Below are 15,781 nucleotides of genomic sequence, written 5' to 3'. Positions count from 1 at the left end.
ATGTGTTTATCTACTTATGTAAACTAGTTTAGTGAATTCAGGACCAAAAACCCACCTGAGCACACATATTCCCCTCCCTCAGCCCTCTGTGCTTGATTTTGTATTTTATTGTTCAGGGGTTATTTTGTTTTGTTTCATTTTGCTTCCTTCCATGTAAATAAGAGGCAATGGATATCATTTAAGATTCTAGAAATTGGGTTTGGGGCTTTGGCACTGCCGTTTTTAGACTAGAGCAAGTCATTTAATCTTCTGGAAGATCAATTTTCTCATTTTAAACAATAATAATACCTGTCCAACCAATCTGATCGAATATATAACACAGCTTTGTTTTGTTTTAGGTTCTGAGTTTCTGAGTTCTTCATAGGCTCTTGCTATTCTGCTGATTCCCTTTATGCTTCAGCTGGCCTTTTTGTCACCTGGTATTTAAGTGTGAAAGGGGAGTTGAGACTGTCTGGTTTGTTGGATCTTAGAGGTGGCTCTCAGGGCCCGTGTGGATTTCAGGGGTGTGGGTTGGGTGGTGCTTGATTCGAGCAGATATTCTGTCCTCATGGTGCAGACCAGCCAGATAACTTCTAACTCCTACTGCCTTGTTTTCATGTGCCTTTGGCTTGGCCTGAGTTTGGAAAGAAAGTGGGGAGAAACCAGGTGTGAATCTGCCGATGTGGCAGGCCGTAGGAAACTCATAGGCTATTAATTCAATTTGCACTGGCCTGTCACAGAGCAAGCTAACGCTGCAGGAAGAATCAGCCCAGCTGTGAGCAGTGCTGCCACATGCTCAGCTCCAAGAGGCAGAGCCAGAATTGAGGAATGCAAGCAGGGAAAGTGACTCTTGTAGTTCTGGTGAAATTTCAGAGGTCATGAAGGCCTGTTTGCAGGTGGACTGGTAAACAGGCATCCTAGCGAGCCCTAGTTAAAGTGTGGGTGAGCACAGCTCTCTTTCCCAATCCAAGGCACCTTTGATTAATAAACCAATTCTAGAGAATCACCACAAGCAAATTAAATCCCTCACAGAGCATAGATTCTGCTGGAGCCAGGGAATCAAGAGCTGGGTTAAGAATCGTGTAAGATTATGAATTAGGAGTCAGGCTTCTGTTGCCCATAAACTGAGAAAATTATACAGAACCACAAATAATGTTTCTGGAGGAACAGATGTGATAGGACTCAGGTGAAGGGAACCTGGCGTCTGAAGGCTGGCCATTGTAAACAAGCCACACCCACTGGCTGAGTTCATTGAAGGAAATTTGTCACTTAGTCTCACTCTAAACTGCATGTGTTTGAGCCTCGATAATGCCTGGATTTTTTTTCAGGGGATAGGGTGGTAGAGTGGTGTTGGGGAAACAGGGCTGGAGTATGGAATGGGGTCAATGATGAAAGGAAAAGGGAAGGAGAATTTTAGGAGACCAGTATGAGAACATGCATGTACCTAGGTTTAAAAGAAACATGACAAGCTGGAAGACAAAGGAGAAAATTAAGTTTTGATATATTTGTTGAGACATTTTTGTGAATAGTCACTAGATTATATCTTAAGACAGTTATAGGCATAAATAATAAAAACAGCACTGATAAATACAACACATTGTATGTGACAATGAACTTGAAAAGTGAAGCAAATCAAAAGGTGTTCTGCAAGAAACTGCTATTTGTTAAATCCTGAAGCTTCACAGCAAAGCCAGCATTTGGATGGCAGACATGCTGCAGGATGGGGGCTGGCTTTTATTGTTCTTGACCTTCAGAAGAGTAGTTCACCAAAATGTTCCTGATTTTAACAGATGTAGAAGTAGAGTAGAAACTAGCAAGATAATTTATCTGGAAGAGTTGGTTGAAGAAGTTAAACAAATTCATAAGGAAGGACAACTGAATCTGGCTTACCAGAGCCTGGTAAATATGAATGATGATGGATAGATAGATAGATAGATAGATAGATAGATAGATAGATAGATAGATAGATATTTTTACTTTTATTCATGAAAATTTCCTGCTGTGATCTTTGGCAACTCAGTTATTCTTACATTGTCTCCTTTGTCATGAAATAAAAGCTGGTGAAACTGTTTTAACAGAAATGCATGGGTGACGACAGTAGTATGCTCCCTGGGATTGAAAAACAGTGACAGGAGAGAGCAGGCCTGGTCAGAAATAGAGAAAAGGGAATTGTACAAACTGGATAGGAAAGCATTTCCTTTAAACCTGAAGGTTTTGGCCTCTGTGTAACTAGAGAGGAATCTGCAAGGCTTTGGGAGTCAAATTTGAGGGAAAACACACTCCGGGCTCTTGGATGAGCTCACTTTATAGAGTCCCCCAGTTTGCTCTGTAAGAAATGGAAAAGTCAGTTTCCAAAATTATGTCACGCAATGTTGGAGAACTTTGTAGGAACAAGAGTCCATCTTCTATGTTGGAGTCATCAAGAAATAATTGATATTATATATGTTGTAATATATAATATATTCTTTGGAAGAAAGATTATTCTCATTCCCATCCACCCAAATCTCTGCCTTCCCCTTTACTTTCCCTTTCTCTGTTGAATGAAATAAGCTTGTGTGTGTGTGTGTGTGTAGAATTGAGTAGCTGCACAGGGAATGACCATTGTGTTGTATTTTTGCCAGTTAAAAAAATTGCCACATTTTTATTTGCTCTATGCCTGGAATCATGGGTTTTATTTTGGTTCCAGGGATTACAGGATATGAAACCAACAGCCTAGTGTGATATCAGTGAGTACTAGACCTGGGGGGTCTACCGCAGCCTAGTGTGCTGGCTAAATGTTATCTAGCACGTGTGTAAGCAGAGCTATCAATGAAGGATCTTGTGAATAATTGCATTTCTGAACGTCCCCACCTGAAGTCACTGATACCAGTTTTAAAATGTGACAGTGTTGGATTTTATTATTCACATCAAATTATTTTGGAAAATTGGCTAAAATGAGGAATAATAAGGTGAAAGCCCCAGAGATGTATTCATCAGATTTTTCTACAAAAATTACCTATGACTTTACAGATCTGAGCTCAGCTATTATTATAATTGCTTAAGGAGTATTAGTATAGGAATGAGACGAGAACACATTTAGCAAGATGGATGATTTCTTATTTCCTATTATACAGTAATGATTTAGTAGGAAAGCAACTAAAGGGTCTCTTGAATTTATGCTGCAGATTTGCGAATGAGCTACTGCTATGCGAAGTTTGAAGGAGGAAAGTGTTCATCACCCAAATCCAGAAATCACTCCAAGCAGGAATGCTGCTGTGCCTTGAAGGGAGAAGGCTGGGGAGACCCCTGTGAGCTGTGCCCCACTGAGCCAGATGGTATGTCTACCACCTGCGTTTTTCTTTGGGTCATTCAAGGTGCAGATTGGCATGAAATAAGAAAGACTGTAGGCCCTCACGAAAATAAAACAATTCCATTTAATTATAAGTCTAGATAAAATGTTCATTAAAATGATTTAATCTTGGGAGCTGGGTCATTCTTTTCTTTTGAACTATGTTATGAATCATAGCGGCCCAAGTAGGAAGCACACCAGCTCTGGGGATCTTGGTAACCTCCTCTGGTATCCAGGCTTGTCTTGTTCATCGTTTGCCGATTTCTTCAGCAGGTGGTAATTTGGCCATCACACAGTGCTTGGGGAGGAGGCTGTAGCTAACTGCCTATTATTGATTATCTAATTGGTCTATCTATTAATGAGTGTGCATCTCCACCACAGAGGCCTTCCGCCAGATCTGTCCCTATGGAAGTGGCATTATTGTGGGACCTGATGATTCAGCAGTTGGTGAGTGGCCTGTGCTGGATTCTCAGCACTTCTTAATACTCCCAACCAGCTTCTTCCTTGCCCTTTCTCCAGCTGTTCTTAGGTCTCTGCGTTTACCTTGGAAAATTCAGCTCCTTTTGTCTTTTCATTTTGATGCCAATTGTATTACTGTACTGCATGCTAATGTATGCTAATATAAGATATTTCATTGATTAGACATGGAAATGATCAGAGTTTACTTCTGTGTTTAAAAAAATACCTTGTTATTCACTTTTTTCCTCCTTTGCTTAAGATATGGATGAGTGCAAAGAACCTGATGTCTGTAAGCACGGGCAGTGCATCAATACAGATGGCTCCTATCGCTGCGAATGTCCCTTTGGTTACATCCTGGAAGGGAATGAATGTGTGGGTGAGTCATAAAGCAGTTTCCTCCACTGGGATTTTAAAGATTAGATTAAGCTATACAGCACTCACACTAGGAAGTATAAGTACCAAGATGTGGCAGAAATCAGTTTCATCCATTCACTCATTTATCTTCATCTAGCACATGTTCCAGGCACTGTGTTGGGCTTTACAGTTATAGCAGTGAGCCAAGCCCACACGATCCTTCTTGGCATGACCCTTACAGTCTAATGGCAAAGACACAGGACATGTTTGAAGAGAGAGTGAAAAGAGCAACATCATAATGAAAGTCTTCGTGAAATTTTTTTAAAAATTGGTAATGGTCATAATCTTGCATTTCCTCAATATATAAATTATAAAATTATAAAATAGTAATATGAAGGGCTGTGTACACAGTGAAAAATTCCTCTTATTTAACCCTCTTAGAATTTCAGAGAATGGTTCCTATGGCTGACCTCCATACTAACTCCAAATTGAATCCACATATTATGTCGATTTATCTGAGCAATCCAAATCAATTCAAGAGACCTGAATTAATAATGGCATAAATGCTGAAGGTCTGTCTATGTGCATTAGAAAATATTCTTTCCACTCAAGGAATCAGGGCCTGAAGACTTCACCTGCAGTTGTAGCTGTGGAAGAAAAGCAAGTTCTTTAGTCTTTCTAGGCCATAGAATTAAAAAATATTATGCAGATGAACTAAATTATTTCTAATTACTGTGTAGCTCTAAAAATAAATGATAACTGTGATTTTTATGAACTTGAAGGAAATATAATATTCTTAACAGTGAAATGCAACCTCATAGCACAACAAAAGCAAAGTTGTCAAAGTCTTTGCAGTCTTCAGTTAGTTGCTACTATGTACTCAAGAAAAGTATCTGCTCACCCAGGTCTCTCTACCCTACCCTCCTACCTTGATGATAGTCCATTACTCTTCTGTGCCCTAGATAGCTAAAATTACAATATTATTTGTCCAAAATTTTCCTTTCTCAAAGGAAAATATTCCCCCTAAGAAATGTGTCAGATTAAGAACAGTCAGTATGCTTAGTACATGGGTTAGGAGGCATATATATTTTTTAGAACTCCTTGGTAAGACTGTTCTCTCTCTCCATAGTTGTTTAGAGAGATCATACATTAAACATATTTCTTTGTAGCCTTTATTCTGCCTAATATAAACCATCTGGTTTCAACAGAATAACAAAATCTACTTGAATCTTGATTTTATCCAGTGTATTAATTTTGCTTAACCTCTTATTTTGCCTAAGCTTAGTCTTCTATTTTATATCTGGCAAAAATCCATCATATTTAAGGCTTCTTAGAGAATGATGTAATGTAAGGCCCAACTGGAGATATATTTCTAGCTTTAAATAAGTGAAAAATTTTGCCTTGTGAGAGAAGCCTTGTTTTAGCCCTTTGACCTTCTATTTCCAATAGATTTACTTTTTCAGAATGTGGGAGGCTGGAGACACTCACGGAGGAGGGCAGCTTAAGGGCTAAAAGCCCAGGTATTGTTATTGACACTGACACTTAGCAAGTCAAATTGCACAACTGCAAATCTGGGGAAATAAGACATGTGCACTCCTTTCTTGCAAGGACAGAATGAGAATAAACCAAGATGTTACAGATGAAAGTACTCTGATAGAATGTAAGGTATTATATGAGTCCAAGCCCATTTTTCCCTCAATTCTTCATGTTTTGAATATGCTCCTGGTCACTTGCAGATACTGATGAATGTTCTGTGGGCAATCCTTGTGGAAATGGAACCTGCAAGAATGTGATTGGAGGTTTTGAATGCACCTGTGAGGAGGGATTTGAGCCCGGTCCAATGATGACTTGTGAAGGTAAGCCTTTTAAATACAGAATAGCTGGTTACATGTCCTAATTATAGAACAACCATTGATTAGAATTCTTAATATTAAATTAGAATTCTTAACTTTAATATTTAATGTTTACATATTATGACATAATATTTAACATACACCCATTCATGGTGTGTAGAGGAAAGAACACTTGGACCTGAGGGCTATCCCATCATTTCTTCTGTGTGGCCTTTGCTCTGCAGGGAGCATCTGAAAAAGATGTAGGTGGTTCAATGCACACATTATCATGCAGTGTCCTTGTTAGTGTCTCCCTACTCTGAATATTTGGATATGACTCCTGTCTTGTTTATTACCTTCTTTCTTATTTTCTGTTTTCCCCTTCTTTTTTTCCTTCACCTCCCATGCTCCCTTTCTTTTTTGTTTTTCTTTTCTACTCATAGAAACATTTGCACACTGATAACTACCAACATCCTATAGCCATCTGGGGGCAGTCACAACCAAACAGTTTGCCTATACTCTGTAAGCACCTGTCAGTATGCCTGCTAGGATGTGGAAAGAAGGGAAGGGAGTGTCTTGAGCAGTGGTTCTCAAAGGGTGATCCCTGGATCAGCCAAATCAGGATCACTGGGGAGCTTGTTACAAGTGCAGAATTTCAGGCCTTATGTCAGACTTCCTGAATCAGAAACTCTTTAAGAGTGGGTCCAGCAGAACTACCTGGAGGCAATTCTGATGCACTCTCAAGTTGAGAATTACTGATCTAAGAAAAGGATGAAGGGGAGGTGAAGGTAGAGGGTAAGGTTGGCATCAAAGTGAGCCAGCTCTGTATTAGAGGCATTATTCTTCAACACTCATTGTCATAGCTATTGGTGAATCTTGAAAGGCTGTGATGAAATCATGATCTGGAATCTCATTAATGTTCTCAGTCTGCATCACTGGCTTTAGAGAGAAACATGATAATCAAGATGGTTTGCTTAACCTTGCTTTTCCAAAACACATTTTGATGCTTCCAAGCTATGAAATATACAGAAATGACTTTTATCTATTAATGGTAAAGTCACTCCATCTGTTTAAGGCTGTAACTTGAGCATCAGTATGAACTAAGTATCTCTGTAAGTGTAAAGTTATTCAGAACACCATCTGCTTACACATAAGAATCACTGTTATATCCTTAGAGCCTCTTTCATAACGGGAAGGGGCAGGTCTTAATGATATTGGACAGGTCCGCTCTGTTCTTACAGTAGTTGGCTTGGCAGTTTCTTTGGGTGAATGGGGTGCAACTGATCCCTACTTCATGTGACTTCAGGGAGCACATTGTCAACTTGAAGCTTCAAAGCCAGAATTTCAGAAAAGTTCCCTACCTGTAGGATGACCTCTAATTTCTCATTGACCTGAATGCCCATTAATAATTATACCAGGACAATAAACATTAACTAGTATTTTGCTGGGAGAACCAGGATGCACAACCACCCTACATATACCAATTGTAAAATAACCAACTCATTTTATGACTCCCTGAAAATGAGAGAGAGACTGCTTGGTCCATCCATATTTATGGCAATGAAGCATTTCAACTTTTGGTAAAAGTAGATTCCTTTTTGGGGGGTTCATGCCAGTAATTCATGATTTTCTAACTACCTTCTGCTGCAGATATAAACGAATGTGCCCAGAATCCTCTGCTCTGTGCTTTCCGCTGTGTAAACACTTATGGGTCATATGAATGCAAATGTCCCACCGGATATGTTCTGAGAGAAGACAGGAGGATGTGCAAAGGTGAGACATCCATGTTCAAAGTTACCTAAGCCAGGGAGCACTAACTCTGATGGGAGATGTCCCTCCGAAGTTTCTGCTAGTAAAGGAGGGCTGGGAATTGGGGAACACTGCTATAGTCCATGGACAATATGGGGGTTGCCGTTGCTACCTTTTCTCCTAAACTGTAGCTTGAAACACCATCAAGCTGAGTCAAGGGCTGTTGCAGATCCTTTTTAGTTCATTCAGCATTACATGTCTATGCCATGCCCACCTTTTTTGCAGGATGCGAAGCAATAAAGAGAAAGGGACATTTTGCCACATTCAAGAAGCTCAGTAGTAAGAGGTTGAGACAGAGATATAAATAATCGTATCACAGTGTCATAACTGAGAACTGAGAACACAAAGGAAAGAATATGATTATTTTTTTTAAATCCCCATCACTAAGGGATATTATATTCCAAGAATGGGATAGCACCTGGAATCTACATTATTAAACAGTTTCTATTAAACATGTTTACTGAACGTCTGCAATTGCCAAAGCACTGGACTAGACTCTGTTATACAAAGGTGAATAAATCTGGGGCTCTTTGAAGAGCTCTGATTTGCTTCTCCCAAGATCTTAAATGAGCAGTTACCTATTCTCTTCAGATGGCTTAAATAAAATTATGTCTTGAAGGTGGGAAGCCTGCTTAAGTGAGAGCTCACATTCAGGATAAAGTCCAAGTCTCTCAGCTAGCACCATGTAAAGGGGAAAGATAGAGGAAAATGTAATAGGACAGAAAATAAAGCATGAGGAAGGCCCAGTACATTCTAGAAAAAACAAAATGAAGGAGGAAGAACCAGTGGAGAATATTAGTGGATGCCTCTTTTTTTCTCAAAGTATAAAACCAAAACGTTCATTATACAGTAATTATTCTATCATGTTGATTAATATTATATTAAAATATCCTATTATAATATTGTTATAATTATTGTATACTGGAAGCTTTGGTTTGTTGTATTGTGATTATAATACTGTTGTTACAATTATCATTATACTGTATTATGAAAGCATTATAAAAAGCCTTTTTAATTCAATTCATCAAAAATAATTAGAAATCACACTTCTTGCTTTTGAAGAGGTTACCAGTTAGGGAGAAACTTCTTCATCAAGTTCAAAGGTTGTTATAAGACTCCTTGTCATTCTTAAGAGGCCATCACCCAAAAATGCAAAAGAAAATAGGTTAATGCTGAACAGTGTAAATGAACGATGCTTAGTTAATTCTATTTTATGTTGAAAAATCAGGAAATTAATCAGGAAAGTGTTTTTATAAATTCGTGGTTGTACATTATTTCCAGACGAGAATGAATGTGAAGAGGGAAAACACGACTGTGCTGAAAAGCAAATGGAATGCAAGAACCTCATTGGCACGTACATGTGCATCTGTGCTCCTGGCTATCAGCGGAGACCCGATGGGGAAGGCTGCGTAGGTAAGGGGATCCCTGCTGAAGGCACTGGGAGTGAGCTGCAGGTGGCCAGGGGCAGAGGGACATGGGCTCTGAGTTCTTGCGGTGCTGTGTTCTTCTCGGCCAGAGCCATTCTGCCTCTTACTCACGTCCGGTTTTCTTGGAGGTCTGGATTATGTGGGAGCTGCACAAGCACTGTCATTCTCTCCCTGTGCACGGGCCTCTGCCTACTTTCGGGGCCCATTTTGCTGTTGGGATTGGAACACCACGTGCTTCCTTTGTTCCCTGCCTTTACTTTATATACTCCTTTGTTGTTTGTCAGTTTCCCCACCATATTATAATGCCTCCTGTAACTCTGGGGAGGAGGGGGTTAGATATTTTCCCAGCCGGGGGCAAAATACCTTTGAACTGAAATCAGTCAAAGGGAGAAATATAGTGGGAGAAACATGTTTATTGCTTACAAGCAGTCGTCCACTTCTGCTCTCCCGTGTCGCTCACAACCGGGCTGCAAAAAAGGATCCCATCCAACTTCTCTGGTCCGGATATTCCCTCACTCCCCGTTGTGATCACCTATTGACATGGAGATGGACTACTTCCCTCCGCCCCTTGGAAACACCTGTTGATACTGAGATGCACTAAGGCCTGGCGAGAGGTTCTGGAAACACTGCAGTTTTGCCCACACCTCCCTATTGATCCAGCTTCTCTGCTAGCACCCCGACATTGAGTACAGGTGCCAGGTACTGAACCAGGAATATCACTAAACCAGTGTGTTCCACCTCCAGAGAATCTGGTCTTACCTAGAAGCCCAGGCACTGGTATTTTTTAAAGCTCCTCAGGTGATTCAAATATGGATTCAGCACTGACAACTAAAGCTTCAGACCAGAGGCTGTAAAACCACAGCCCAAGGACCAATCCAGCCTGCCAGCCTGCCGCCTATTTTTGTAAATAAAGTTGTATTGCAACGTAGCTGTAACCATCCATTTGCATGTTGCCCACAGCTGCTTTCATGCCACAATGGCAGAGTAGAGAAGATGCAGCAGAGACCATATGGCTTGCAAAATATTTACTTTATCCTATATAGTAATACTATAATATTATTATTACTTACAGAAGAAATTTCCTGACCTCTGCTTTAGACAATAAACATAGGAGAAAACTATTAGAAAATTCTCACATGCTTCCTTTTCATTTTTAATAATCAGTGACATCAGAAAAATTAATTGCATGTTGTCAGTCAAGAAGCTTAAGAACATCATTGTCCCTTTACTCTGTAAGATACACGATCAAACAATAATAGAAGAGCAGATTCTAAAAGGGCAGAAAAGGTCTGTGGATTTGTGGTCACACACTGATCTGCCAGGATCACTGGTTTCCAACCTCAGCTGTACATTGGAATCTCTGGGAGAGCTCAGGTCCCACCCCAGATATTCTGAGTTAATTGGTTTGGGGGGGCCTGGGCATTGGGATTTTTCGCCATAAAATATAACATAACACAGTTAAAGTTAAAACATAACACTGCTCTAGATGTCACCTTCCAACTCTCTGCCTCTCATGAGAAGATCTCTGCCTAAGGGGCTCGGAACTATTCTCGATGGGATACACCTGAGCAAATTACTTTATTTATGATCTTTATCAATAATCATCAGATAATTCTAAGAATCTCCAGCTATTTTAATGCTTTTTTTAAGCACAGGAGATAATTACGGTCTATTGTTTCTTAATCATATTGTTGAAGTATCACTATAAACATAATCTCTATTAAATCAGAAAATTAGTATAGACAAACTCCCTCAGGTCAAAACTGATGTTCATCATTATTCTGATGAAGTTTTATAATATTCCTTTAACATGTTGATCTTAATTTTTTTTCCTTCACTTGAAATAATCCTTTGGGAATCCTCTTTATGTACAGATATGGACAGTTTTAAATTTTAAGTAAAAAAAGGTAAGTGTACATAAAATGCTATCGTCTATGTTTAAGTATATGAAAATGCTATCAATTATGTTTTTAAAAAGGCAGAGGTACACACATATATGTATGCTTTGTTTGTACATGCATACTCATCTCTAGAAAGATCCTTTAGAAATTGGCAGTAGCCCTGGTTGTGTCCCAGGAGGGGAGTTTGGTGGCTGGGGAATATGGTAGGAAGGGGCACTTTAGCTGAATACTCTTTTGTATCTTGTGAATTTGGAACATGGAAATAGGCTACTTATTCACAAACTAAATTTTAAAAAAAAGAAAGCTTCTATCCTGTACCCAGCGGTCAGGTGACACCTCTTGTCTTCGGTCCTTCCATTAAACCACACAGATGAGAATGAATGTCAGACCAAGCCGGGGATCTGTGAGAATGGGCGCTGCCTCAACACGCGGGGCAGCTACACGTGTGAGTGCAACGACGGCTTCACCGCCAGCCCCGCCCAGGACGAGTGCCTTGGTGAGTGGGACAGCAGGATGCCCTCCTGACCCCTGACGCCACACCGCACACTTGAAACCCAGACCACTTCATTGAAATAGTAGCAATTGTTAAAATTTGAGGGAGGGTTAAAAATGTTCTTGTTTGGGGAGTGACTCAATGATTCTGATTGTCTATGGGGTTTAGCACCACCCTGCCGCTAAATTCCTCCTTTGCTGATCATATCACTGAATCACTTATTTGGAATTTCTTTCTCAGCTGCCTTTTTAAGCCCCTGGTTTTCTGGATCAGTTTCTGTGTGTTTATCTGCCCCCTCTCTCTAGAGCTTGACTATTCCCCCGTATTTCTGGGAGCACACAGAGTTACAACCTTGTCTAGGCCAATGCGTTTCTGCCCACTTACTGAATTTCTTGTCTTGTTTCCCTCAGATGTCATCCTTTCTCTCTTACTGCTGTTTCCAGCTTTCTCTTCTCGCTCCTCCTCACCCAGGGTAAAGTGTTACATCCTCTTTGGGTTTTTTATCTAACCAAATTCTTAATGCCTTGTTAGCTCATAAAACTCCCTAAAATCTTCTGTAAAATGGAATGTCCCTTCCAGACAACCGGGAAGGGTACTGCTTCACGGAAGTGCTCCAAAACATGTGTCAGATTGGCTCAAGCAACAGGAACCCCGTCACCAAGTCTGAATGCTGCTGTGATGGAGGGAGAGGCTGGGGTCCCCACTGTGAGATCTGCCCTTTCCAGGGTACTGTGGCTTTCAAGAAACTCTGCCCCCATGGCCGAGGATTTATGACCAATGGAGCAGGTACTTCACTTATAGTCCAAAAATACTTCCAGGGAATGTGTTTGTTTGTTTTATGAAAAACAGAGGAGAATACGAAATCTACAATGTAGGCTTAGGCTCTTAGGCTAAGTTGCATAGTTTAGGTGGACAGAAATTCATCATCATGGTGTTTTAGGCATTAAAGGCCAAGTTTCCAAAGTGTCCATGATCCATCTGAGTAAGTTGTGTGTGCTTGGGTCTTTGCCTCTGCATTACAAGGATTCCTCAACTTTTTTAAACAGAAATTTGTTATATCAGTTATAGGTTACCCAGAATATAATCTTTTAGATTGACCTTGGAATAAATGAATCACTAAATTCCTAAACTAGTCCACCAATATTTTTTTACTCATAAAATTGGCTGAAATATATTGCACAAAAAAGTATAAACAATGCTGATGTCATGGCAATTAAAACACAATTGCCTCTGGAGAAGTGCTAGCTGCTTTAACTCAAGAGGGATGGGGAGGATGGGGAGGTATCTGAGGAAGGCTCTGAAGACTTCCAGGGCTATGTCTATTAAAGGTATCTGCAGTTGTTTCTTAGTCTCGTAAAAGAGAAAGGAGAGAGACTTTTTGAGCTCCAAGGGAGGGAACTGAAAGTAAGAGGGGAAGAAAGAGAGTAAGTAGGATTTGAGTTCATTTTAGAAATATGTGGCTGAAGGTGGAATAACAGAACAGGATGTGGTCAAAGACAGGATTGAATAGATTAGATGGAGTGACCAGAAACAATTTATGATTCTTTGGAGGATAGAAAATTAAGATGAGAGAAACAACACATTTCTTGAGACCAATGAGGGTATACTAAATTTCGTTTCAGAATAAACTTGAAAAAATCAGGAAAAATGACACCTGTTAATATAAAATGATTATTTGGCAATCAGAGATTAAGAACTCACTTGGTATTGACATATTGGCACCCTACCAAGCAGTAAGAAGATACATGGGTCAAGATGCAGAGGACAGTGGCTTTAATGCTCATCAGTGACCAAATCTTTCTCCCTGTGATGGAGCCATCAGTAAGGGTCTGTCTTCCTTAGCAGGCTGCAAAAAACTTGCCCAATGATCCACCCCAGAGCCCTGGTGCCTCCCTCACCAGAGAAGGGAAGTTTGGTCCCATTTTCCCAATACTGTGCAATTTGATGTTTTCCAGGATTAACCTTAAATACAACAAAAAGAATAGAAAGAAATCTTTCCTTTCTTATTTTGGACATGTGATATTAGAAAAAAAATGGGATTTCCTTGTTAAAGGGATCCACAGCTGTGATTCATTTATGAGATGTCAGCAGGAGGCAAGCTTGATGTCATGAGATGCAACAAGGAGCTAAATATGTCTAGAAGAACACTTATTTTAAAAGTTTTCCCCTGGCTTCATTGGTTTACCAGTATAGTCTAATAAGTTTATTCATTTGCCTTTCAATAGAGTTACCATTACATAGGAAATTAATGCTGTCACCCCTATTGGTTTAATTTCTCATGTCCATAATATAGTAACACAGTTTATTAGTATTTACAGTGAAGGACCCCTGCATACTAATGCTGTCTATTTTCTTGTTGTAATTTCTGCATTACTAAATTACAGATATTGATGAGTGCAAAGTTATTCACGACGTTTGCCGAAATGGGGAATGCGTCAATGACAGAGGATTGTATCATTGCATTTGTAAAACTGGCTACACCCCAGATATAACTGGAACTGCCTGTGTAGGTAAGTGCTCTGTTTCTGGTGCTTGGATTTACTGACAAGTAGAATTGTACATTATGACAAAAAAAAGTCTCCAAACTAAGAACCTAAAAAGCCTATGTAATTTCGTAGGAAAACATCAAATAGTGATCAAAGACCCCACAGAGTTTACCTTCTCTTTTCTCAAAACTAAAATTATTTGTTAGACCCTATGGGAATTGCATATTTAGGCATCTTTTTAGTAACAAACTCTAGAAATGACCCCTGAAAGTATAGTCTTTCGGTATCTTTTTAGATGGGCAGTCACACCTATCTCTTTGATCACAGATCTGAACGAGTGCAACCAGGCCCCCAAGCCCTGCAATTTTATCTGCAAAAACACAGAAGGGAGTTACCAGTGTTCATGCCCAAAAGGCTACATTCTACAGGAGGATGGACGGAGCTGCAAAGGTAAAGTAGGATTTGCCTTCACCCACTCACCTGCCTTCTGGGCACATCCTTGTATTCCTTGTGCCTTCTACGAATCAACAGACAAGCTGACAGACCTTCTCTGCTGGCAAGAAGTGCTCTCCTGGGGTTAGTGCCTCCCTGCAACACACACACTCTATGCTAGATGGAGGGAGGCTGAGGCCAGGGAGATTGCAGAGAACCAGTGGCAGTCTTCACTGCCTGCCATAGATGCCCATGGGGCCTGTCCATGAGGGTCTCAGAGACAGCAGGGCCAGCTCTGCCCCACAATTGGTCACTTCCTTCTTCTTTCTATTTATTGCGGTTACATAGTCAGTCTATTCGACAACTACTCAGCCCAGGTCTCAGTATTGCCCTGCCTCAGATTCATCAGCACCATGATCCTAGAGGACCCTGCCTCATTAAGTAAACACTGAGTCTAGGTTGTTGTTCTGCAAAATAGGAGCTTATCTGAGATGTAAATATCACAAGAACTAAGAGACAGCAAAACTCTGTGCAGAAATCCATCCTCAACCAGAAGTTATTCTTTGCAAAATCCTATTGGTGTAAATCTACTCCTGTCATTCTTGTGCCTGCTGGAAGGATGGAGAGTTAAGAGCCATGTCATACAGGATGACCTAATGGATGATGCCTGAGGTTTTCCCATGCAGCACAAATCCTGTGTAATCCTGTACTTTGAAGAGCGGAGGTTAAGGGACCTACTCCAAAATTCTGACCATCTTAAATGAAGAATTGTTGATAGCTTGTTCTTTTCAAACATATGACATATTTTAAGCCTGTGGACCATAGTGAGTTCTGGGCAGTGTGAGGCTGCAACTGAGAGCCATAAACTTACTCATGGAAATTCATGTAAATTTATGCGAGAAAATATATTTCAGTGTGTATATTATCTGTAAGGAGCAAAACAAATTTACAACATTTTTCTCATCTGGGGGAGCAGAAAATCCTCAAAAATTTCTAGCAATTAAGAGATGAAAAATAGAAATTTAATGTATAATAGTCATTATGTTTTTCCAATATATAAAAAAGCAACAGTAATGCTCTCTTTATGGTTTTAGGAATGCAAGAAACAGCTATATGACCTTTACAGATTCACTTACAACCTAAGTCCCTTTCTACTGTTTTTCTCATAAAGTCCAAATTCTTCTGCTTGGCATATGTGACTAAGTATCAAAATCAGCAGTGCGGATACTGTTGAAACTGGGAGGAAAGAGACCTAGAAGGACGTTCCCAGGGGAACTGTGA

At 40.1% G+C, this 15,781-nt stretch overlaps 1 protein-coding gene and 1 pseudogene across 2 annotated transcripts in view; one reads left to right on the top strand and one right to left on the bottom strand.

Annotated features, from left to right (window-relative positions):
* Positions 1-15,781, top strand: part of FBN1 (fibrillin 1) — a 249,651-nt gene that overhangs the window by 221,113 nt on the left and 12,757 nt on the right. For both annotated transcript variants that reach the window (XM_036924512.2, XM_036924514.2), the window contains exons 51-60: positions 3,144-3,293; positions 3,689-3,754; positions 4,026-4,142; positions 5,857-5,976; positions 7,603-7,725; positions 9,043-9,174; positions 11,460-11,585; positions 12,162-12,368; positions 13,967-14,092; positions 14,396-14,518. In XM_036924512.2, the coding sequence (XP_036780407.2) occupies positions 3,144-3,293; positions 3,689-3,754; positions 4,026-4,142; positions 5,857-5,976; positions 7,603-7,725; positions 9,043-9,174; positions 11,460-11,585; positions 12,162-12,368; positions 13,967-14,092; positions 14,396-14,518 (1,290 nt within the window). The remainder of the gene's footprint in view (positions 1-3,143; positions 3,294-3,688; positions 3,755-4,025; positions 4,143-5,856; positions 5,977-7,602; positions 7,726-9,042; positions 9,175-11,459; positions 11,586-12,161; positions 12,369-13,966; positions 14,093-14,395; positions 14,519-15,781) is intronic.
* Positions 14,274-14,348, bottom strand: LOC118931764 (small nucleolar RNA U3; annotated as a pseudogene).

The sequence above is a fragment of the Manis pentadactyla genome, chromosome 11 (genome assembly GCF_030020395.1).
Source record: "Manis pentadactyla isolate mManPen7 chromosome 11, mManPen7.hap1, whole genome shotgun sequence".
NCBI classification, from domain to species: Eukaryota; Metazoa; Chordata; class Mammalia; order Pholidota; family Manidae; genus Manis; species Manis pentadactyla.
Note: the sequence above shows the minus strand (reverse complement) of the source record. Positions and strands in the feature narration are given on the sequence as shown.